Source organism: Octodon degus, unplaced genomic scaffold (genome assembly GCF_000260255.1).
Source record: "Octodon degus isolate 3935 unplaced genomic scaffold, OctDeg1.0 scaffold00090, whole genome shotgun sequence".
Taxonomy (NCBI): Eukaryota; Metazoa; Chordata; class Mammalia; order Rodentia; family Octodontidae; genus Octodon; species Octodon degus.
This window is the reverse complement of record NW_004524666.1, coordinates 3,828,322-3,837,855: the sequence shown is the minus strand read 5'-3', so window position 1 is coordinate 3,837,855 and position 9,534 is coordinate 3,828,322. Positions and strand designations below refer to the sequence as shown.

The 9,534-nt window shown below is 32.8% G+C and overlaps 1 protein-coding gene across 5 annotated transcripts in view; it reads left to right on the top strand.

The window, feature by feature from the left end:
• Nucleotides 1-9,534, top strand: part of Hace1 (HECT domain and ankyrin repeat containing E3 ubiquitin protein ligase 1) — a 169,160-nt gene that overhangs the window by 19,200 nt on the left and 140,426 nt on the right. For all 5 annotated transcript variants that reach the window (XM_023722342.1, XM_023722341.1, XM_023722344.1 and 2 more), the window contains one exon: nt 3,051-3,182. In XM_023722342.1, coding sequence (XP_023578110.1) covers nt 3,051-3,182 — 132 coding nt within the window. The remainder of the gene's footprint in view (nt 1-3,050; nt 3,183-9,534) is intronic.

Below are 9,534 nucleotides of genomic sequence, written 5' to 3'. Positions count from 1 at the left end.
CTGAGCTATTTGGCCAGCCTTTATTTATTTATTTATTTATTTATTTATCTTACCATATCCTATCTAAAAAGAGATATTTCTTACTTTCTAATCTCAGTGTCTTTTACATTTGTTTCTTGGTTTATTGAATTTTTGGATTTTTTTTTTTTTCCAGTATTGGAACCCATGAACTACATCTCTAGGGTTTTAAAACTTATTTTTTTTTTTAAATTTTCTATGTATTTATTACTGTTTGCAACTCTTGTCCTAAAATGTCATCAGTGTCTTTTAAGTCCGTGGCTGTGTCTCAAATGAACATGCAATGGAGATTTCTGTCCTCCAGGCTGATTGGATTGGTTTCTAGATTTACTGCACAGTTGCTCATAATGTTTCATTCCCATCATCTTGGAGGGTCTTATTATTTTGTTTTGGGCTCTCTCTTATATGAATCACATGTCTGTTTTTCCTCATAACTGTTTTGCAACTTTGCTGGAGCACATCTTTGCCATTTTTTTTTGAGAAAGGATGCATGGTAGGCTAATTTGCTCTTATGTTATATTTCTAAAATATGAGTCTTTGAGTTTATCCATTTATATAATTGGTAATTTAGCTGACAATAAAATTGTAGACTGAATATCATCTTATCTTTCCTCAGTGTCTTAAAAGCATTACTTTGTTGTCTTCTAGCTTTCAATCTTGAAGCTTCGTACCACTTTTAGCTTTTTTTTTTTTTTTTCCTATGACTGGGGATTAGACCCAAGGAGTGTTGATTTGTATCTCCAGCCACTTTTTAGTTTTATTTTGAGAAAAGTTGTCAGGAGTTGCCCAGGCTGGCCTGCCTCAGTCTTCCAAACTACAGGGTTTATGGGTATGAAATTCTATGGATCCTGTGTTTTCTGATTAGAATCTATTTTGTATTTATCATTCTATAATTTCCTCATATATTTTCATTGAATTTTATTTTATCTGTTTGGCTGGATAACACAGAGTCTCTATTAATCTAGAACCTCAAAATGGAAACTCAGGAGAAATTTTCATAAAGTGTAATTCATGACTTCTACTGTTTTCTCATTTTTACTGTTATTGTTTTTCTTTGTGCTTTCTTCAATATCATTTTGTAAATCTTCTACATTTGTGTGTCCCCATCACAATACCACTTTCCAAAGGTTCCTTTTGTTTTTTTCTATCATTAAAAAGCAAAATGACATATTATCCTATGATGTGATTAATGTTTTCTCTGAGAGTATTAGTTTTTTCATGATTTTTTCCCCTTTGTTATTATTACCTTTTTTTTTTTTCTTTTTACTTGTCTTTTAAATCAGATACACATTTCAAGTGTTTGGGGGAATAAGAGGAAACAATTTGATTTTTTAATTTTTTATTTTTTTAATGTATTCGGTACAGAGTTTCACTATGCAGCGCTGACTCATAGTGATCCTCGTCTCAGCCTCCCCAGTGCTGGGATTACAGGCGTGCTCCACCATGCCTGGTCTGAGGAAGCTATTTGAAAGCATTGTCAGTGTGAGAGAGGTTTGTTCACTAGAGACTTCAGTGCAATATGACCGGTGTAGACATTTTGTCTCTTGCCCCTTTTAGTGTCACTTTCTTTAGGCAGTTACTCTTGATCAAGCCAGATAGATTCCTTAGAGAGAGCTTTTCCATTTATGCTATCTTGAAACTGTTAGCACTTTGGTTGCTGGATAGGTAAGAATGGTTTGGTATGAACTAGCATTTAATCTCCTTTTAATGTGGTTGGTACTTTTAGTTCCATGTGCTTGGTGGTTTTCATCTAGTCATACTCTGTTAGGTTAATGAGAGGAGTCTTTACTATCCTTGCAGAATTAGAAAGGGGTAGGGATCTGAGGGTCTCAGTCTTACTAAACTTTCGAAAGGCTTGGTTTTTAGTCCCATTTCACCTTTGCTTACTACTGATTCTAGAGTCTTTCAGTGCTTTTATGGTCTGAAACACGTGACTTCTTAGCTTTCTCTTCTTTTGACTGCAGATTCTTTTTGTTCTGACAAGTCAACAAGTATTATCTGACAAGATGAAAAGTGTTGTTTTCCAGCTTCCAAAACTTGTTATTGTCTCTTTTTTTTCTTTAAGAAAATATTCTTTTATTGCAATTTCAGTGGGCTTTTGTGAAGTTGAGGCTGATAGAGTTAACAGAATCTCACTAACCTAACAGAATATGACTAGGTGAAAAATACCAAGCACATGAACTAAAAGTACCAACCACATTAAAAGGAGATTGAATGCTAGTTCACACCAAACAATTTCTACCTATCTAGCAAAAACTGGCCACTTTCCGATAGGAATGTCATAATAAGTTTTTAATGAAAATAAGTAAAGTGAAAAAATACATGGATTTGAACTTTGGAATACATAGTCCAAGATTTTCGTTTTTTCTTTTTCTTTTTGGTGGCTTTGTGTATGCTAAACCTGAGTTTTACCTCCGATCTGTACTCACAGCCTCTCTTAGTCCAAAATTTTAACATTGGTAGATTTTAAGAGTGATAGATTTACAGGTATAATTTTTTTCTTATACATTGCTTTTTATTTATTTATTTATTTTTGGTGGAACTGGGGATTGAACTCAGACCCTTGTGCTTGCCAGGGAAGAGCTTATTCTACTGATCCATCTCCCTGGCCCTCCATCTTATTATTTATGTAAGATACATTTGCTGCTTGTAAACACAGTAAGTAAAGAATAAGTAAAGAATGCAGCATTATGGTGTTAATTACTTTTTAACTTATGTTTGCTTCTGGGAAAGGAAAAATATCTATCATCATTTCTCTAGAGATAAGTTAAGCTTAGAGTCCAAGGTCATCTAAGAAGCAGAGTATTGGTAATCTTAAGCATAGGATACTTACTATGTTGAACTGTTGAGTTCTTGATTTTCTAATATATGGTAATATAGTCTATATCTTGATGCATATATTTTTCTCATTGGGAAAAACTGTACGGGCTTAAATGTATTTGTTTGTATATCATGGTTGAGAAATAGCCTTATTTGGTGCTTTCTTATGAAACACTTTTGCACAAATGTTAAATAACTGAATGACTTTACAGATACACTGGCTGGCTGTGAATGGGAGGACAGAATTACTCCATGACCTTGTGCAACACGTCAGTGATGTTGATGTTGAGGACGCAATGGGGCAGACAGCACTGCATGTGGCTTGCCAGAATGGTCACAAAACGGTAAAGTGAAACATGAAGACATGCATTTGTTTTAAAAACTGAATTCTCGTGAAGTTTTTCACTGCATATATTTGGGAACAGGAAGAATTATAGCAAAATATCTGTATATCGTATGAGCTTATGATATAGTCTATGTAGATGGAGAGAATAGAAAATAGTGCTTCTGACTCTGCTTAAAAATATTTATAACCTTGATTTTAATATTACTTCAAATTCACAGCTTTTAATAGTTGAATATACAAAAAATTTAAATCTAGTATATTCAAGTATATTTTTAACAGCGGTTTATTTTTCTAGTCTCAATTTGAACACTTAATTTTTCTATATTTTACTTTATTATTAAGCTTTATTGGAATAGTGAAGAAAGTGAGTACTGACACTTTAAATAGTTTAAGGCTGATTAACATATTCTTTTGTTTTCTCTGTATATGATCCAAGAACTTTTATCTTTCTGCTTTAGATTTCTAAAATCACCTGTCTGTTTTGTGGCAATGCTCTATTATTATTCCTATGTACAGACATTTAATTGCTAATAGCTTTGTATTAGAATATATTGCTGCCTTATACAAAGATTGAGAGTTTAAGATTTTAGATTGAATTTCTACCTTACTATAATTACTTGTTCTGTTTACATTAAGGTTTTTTCCTCCCATGTTTAATATTATTAATGATAGAATATGAATTTATTTGTTAACCATAAAAATAAGATCCACCTGAACTCCCCATAACTACAGAGACAATATTTATATATATGCATTTATAAAGTCTCTCTGAGTCTTGTATCTTATTGGGAGACTTCCTAGTGGAATCTAGATTTCTCTTTATATACTTTTTTCTTAACCTTAGAGAAATAAGACCCCAGATATTTATGTACTTTATATATGACTACAATTCATAGGATATTGGACTTTTTTAAGATAAGGAGGCAAAATGGGTTATTAAAGGATTAGAGAAAGGGAGGGATATAGGAACCTTTTTGTCTTTCTTGGAACTTTATAACACATATGTTTATTTATATGTTTTCTCTCTCATTACCTGAAAATGAACCCAGTGTTTTAAAGGAGTATATCACATCATTAGTTCATTTTTAGAGTCTTATTAAATTTAAAGAAGTATGTTAGGAGGAAAAATGATCTAAAGTGTCATAATCTTGCATAGACTTACTAGGTCTGCTCTCCTCTTTTCTCCTCCTCCCTTCTTTTCCCCTTATCTAACCTAGGAGCCTTACACGAGCTAGGCGTGACCTCTTCCAATGAGTTACATCCCCAGCCCCAATGACCCAGTGGTTGTTTTTTTTTTTTGAGACAGTCTCACTGTGTAGTTCAGGCTGGCCTCATCCTCCTGCCTCAAATTCCTTGTGTGCTGGGATTATACATATGTGCCACCATACCTGGCAACTCAGTAGATTTTCAGGAAGTACTATATGTTAGAAAATGAATCCTGGGTACCAGAATGGCCCAGTGATCAAGGTGTTAATAAATGAGTCCTGTTGATAGTTGTTGTAGAAGAGAAAAACATTTACTTTAATGTAAACCCTCTGTTACTCAAAATGAAGATACTGTTGTTCACTGAGATTTGCAAATCTTTTACTACTAGAGGAAAAAAAAATGGATTCAGTTTATATGTAATCTATAAAAGCTAATCTTAGCTGTTTTGTCCTAATGTAGAAATAATAATTACTAAGAAAACTTTGGTTTAAAACATGTGCATTGCAGGCTACATTAAAAATTTAGAATTGCCTTCTGAGGTTACTGAAGATTAGCTGGTGCAAGTATAATATACTCCATATGTTTTACAACCTAAAGCAGGTGTGGTTAAGTAATGGAGAATTCCTCATAGTTAAGTGCCTTTGAACAACTGCATGCTGAAAAGATTTATAGAGCGACTGACTTCACTGAAGTGCTGCTTCACAGATACAGTAGAAAAGGAATGGCACAAAAAGTCATGTTGATATTGACTCTTGGTTGGTTGTACTGACCAAGGAAATTCCTTCTGTCTTAGTTGGTCAGTTATTATCTCCAAAGGTCCCATGCAGATAAAGGAAATGCTTAACAGTGACTATTTTTCAAAGCATTATCTGCTTTTAATTTTTTAAAAATTAGGATAAGAAGAAAACTTAAAAATTAGTCTGTCTCCTTATTTCTAGACCTAATTGTATTTCTAAAAGTGTATGTTGATAGTTGTGCTAACATTGCCCATGTTTCAGTATTATTACTGTATTTGTAGCCTGTTTTCAGATCTCAATGGGATAGAATATTTTTTTTCTTGTTTTATATGATTTATAGGTTCATAAAACCAAGTTTGAAGGATAGAAATTACTGATTTTTAAAATCTTTTTATATATCTTTCCATAGAATACTGAGTCTAAAATGCTTAAAGTATCATAGTGACTTTAGTGGCAAGTCAGAATGGCCTTTTTTTGTCCCAAAGTAGTTAATACTTGTACTAATTCATTAAAAAATCTTGAGAACTTAGGTCTATGTCAACATATGCAAGCATATGTGGTATCAAGATTTAAAATTTTTTTTAAAGCATAAAAGCTTGCATATTGATTACATATACTTTCTAGAATAAAATATAAAACTTTAAAGAGTGGAAGGTAAACTCCATTGAAATAGTTCAAAAATATATTAGTTCTTTTCATATTAAACAAACCAAGACAATAACGAAGTCCTCTGAAATTTGCCTTCTGATCGCATTTTAGAGTAAATCTTAGAATGAGTGAGAAGATTTTAAGCATTTCTGCCTAGGAACCCTAAAGCTTTGTAGAAAATTTGACTTAATATAGTATTTGTGCTTTGATGACAGTTTGGCAGAAAGATTCTTGTTTGGCATATACTTAATAAATTGAATAGTCTTTGCCATTATTTCATATAGTTGTATTTTTGTTTTTATAAGAGGTAAACAGTGTGTCTTATTATCTTCTAGTTAGAACAAAAAGTACTTTGGGCAGTTGGAGAGTGCATTCTGTTTTTTGCCCTTGCAGCATAATACCAGGATAATTTATTTTTAAAGATAGGAAAAAAACAATAAAAATGGTTCAAAACTTTAAAACAAGATGATAGGAAATTAACAATAGTTACAAGTGTTTTTGAATACTTAGGAGGATGTTTAAGATCAATAATATGTATTTCTGTTTCTGCCATTATTAGTGCGATTTGATTCTGTAAAAGTACAGACAGTCATATTTGGACCCCATTGATTTTTGTTTGTAGGAAGTTCAGAGTATTTTAAATTTCACTTTCAGAAAGAATAGTTAAAATTATTATTCTACATAGATATTTCAGATATTTTTGTCATGCATTGCATTTAACACTTGGGGAAATTTTTTCTTTGTTTTAGTACTTTAAAGTTTTTTTTTTTTTCTTTTTTTTTTGCAGTAGCGATTAAGCTGAGGGTCTGCATGTTAAGATTTTTTTTTTTTTTTTAATAATTTTGAGGCAGGATCTTGTTAAGTTGCCCTTTTGCCTGTGATCCTCCTGCACCAAGCTTCCCAAATAGTGGGATTATAAGCATGTGCCACCACACTGGTTTAAGATTTATAAATATGATGAATTGCCACAAATGATAGACTACTGTTTCCCTAGGATAACTTGCATTTAGAAATTGCAAGAGAACTATGATATAGTTTAGTTTAGTCTAAAATTATATGTTAGGTAACACAAAGTACATTTCTGCTCCTAAAATGTAAATGCAGTTGTTTGATCCTGACAGCATAGACTGAAATTGTGAATGTGCCATGAATAGTGCAGTGCTCCCTGACATTGAGTTAGCTCTCCTGGAATTTTAGTCAGTTTGGAAGTTTTCACCCAGAGCATTGCCGGCCATGCAAGCTTAATTGAAAGTGTTTCTAAAACACTGAGTAGATTTAACCTTGAGGACAAAGGTAGGTAGACTAATATTTAAGATTGTATTTTTATGTATTTCAGTGCTACAGCTCTGGGGCTAGAATTTCCCTTTGATTGCTTTTGGAAAATGTGAGCAAATAATGAAAAAAAAGTCCTCGTCACTATTATTTTTCCAACACAGTAGTGATTTTTGCCACTTATTACATAATGACTCAGCTTTACTAAATATAATGGACAGGCTTCTAAAGAAGCTCTGTATAATAGTTTTGTTTTAGTATGTAAGTTAGATGTGATTGGTATAAGTCATGTCATCAGAATTATAATATTTAAGAAACAAGGATTTTTTTTTGGTGGTTTCATTGTGTTTACTCAAATGATAGTACCACAAGTTAGACTTCTTATAGTTTTAATATTGAATATTGGTTATTTGTGCTCGCTTCGGCAGCACATATACTAAAATTGAATATTGGTTACTTTTACTTTGGTTAGTGTTATTTTGTAGAGTTGTTATTGATAAAGTAGAGCTACTTTGATTCCTTGCTTTGTAATTTATCGGCATATTGGGCACAGGTGGTCTTGGTTAGTTACCACGTTCAATTAAATGACTTTTGAGATTGACCCAAGCATTAGCTTTGTGCTTTGTTTTTCTACTCAGGATGCTGTTTTATTACTTTTAAAGGTTATGAAGTCTGTTGAAAAGTGTATGAAAATCCCTCCTCTGTATTTTTCTATGTAGATTTCTCCAAAGCAGTTTCTTATTCCATAGTAGGAGAATCCCTTATTTTATACAGTCAGAGACTGGGAAAATAGTTTTTCGTTTGTTTTTGTTTTTGGTGGTAGTAGTTGGGGTTAGGCAGGGAATTTGAAATTCTAAATTTTTCTAAAGAGGTTATTTTGCTGATGTAAATTATAGTAATATAAAGTGATTTCAGTTTAGTGTAGTTCTTAAAATTATATGTATTATCTTGAAAAATGTATTAATAGTAAGCCATTAGCTACATATATTTGATAGGCTACTGTTACATGTTTACATTTCATTGTAAGCTGCTTCATTTAAATTTTATAGGCCAATAAGCTATAAACTGAAAATTAGAAATTGTGATCATCATTGTAAATGATATGTCATTTACGAATACTCATATGTCAGCAAGAAAATAATTTGTTGTGCCAGTTAGACCTTTTGGTTTACCCTTGAAATACTGTCACTCTGGATATGGGATTGAGAGTCCATTTTTGTGCATCAGTCTGTGTCTAATAAAGGCATAGTAAGGGACTCAAGAGAGCACTCCTCTCCTACAGGGCTCAGTAGGAACTTCCAGAATAGTACAGTGATAGGGAGAGCTGAGGAGGGGCTATGTCTCTGTGCCCTGCTCTGATACTCTATGGACCTTGTCTCGCCATCATGTAGCCTGCAAATTATTGAGGTGATTCTCTTTGAGGCCTCCTGTGCTAGAATTATCTTTATTTTCTTCGAGCCCTTCTGTGCTAGAATTATCTTTATTCTCTTTGAGCCCTTTTGTGCTAGAATTATCTTTACTTGCTGCCCCTCAGAGAAATGTTTGGCAATTCAGAACAAAAAATCTATTACTTGTGACTTTCATGCCATTCTTGTTTAGTTGGATCAATAGTTTAACTCTTAATTATCCTTTCGTCTCTGTTTCAGAGCTTTTACAAAAAGGGGCTGGGGGTGTAGCTCACGAGAAACTGCCTGGCAAGTGGGCAAATGCAAAGTCCTGAGGTTGATCCCTGTTTTAAAAAAAAAAAGAAAAAAAAATTCAGAAAGAATCCAATAAGGTATTTTTCTAGTCACAAAGATTGAAGGCTTCTCAGTCATTTTAGTGAGGCAAAGCATATTAAAAAAATTGGCACAAGGGATTGAATTCAGGGCCTTTACCCTGAGCCTAAACCTCATTGAACCCCTCTCTCTCCTTTAAAAGTGTTTTGAGAAAGGGACTTGGCTAAGTCATTAAGTTGCCCAGGCTGGACTTGAATTTGTGACCTTTCTGCTTCAGCCTCCCAGATAGGTAGGACAAAGTTGGGCATCTCTATCCCTGGTTTGCAAGGCATTTTTTTATTCTTCACACTTGAATTGTTGTACATTTTTTATCATATAAAAGAAGTTTTTTTTTTTTTTTTTTTTTTCCTGCTTTTTTCTCCCAGGCATTTTATCCGCAACATTGAAAGCTTTTAAAAATTCATGTTTTATTTTCATAGTTGTGCAGCTTGAAGGAAATTAATTGGGATAATTTTGTTAAAACAAAAGCAGGAAGATTTCTGAAGATGAAATAAAATACTAAACAGTTTCCATTCATTACCTTGTGTTTTTATGTCTTAAGAATTTTTAATGTTTCTGTCATATATGCAAGAATTCAACAGGATTGTGTAACAGTTCATATTATAAGTCATATTTTCTTGCTATGATTTGCTCAGAGTTTGTCTTACTACTTTATTTAGAAAACCAGAGGAATATGTTAGTCTAATGAATAATTTGTACCATAAACTCT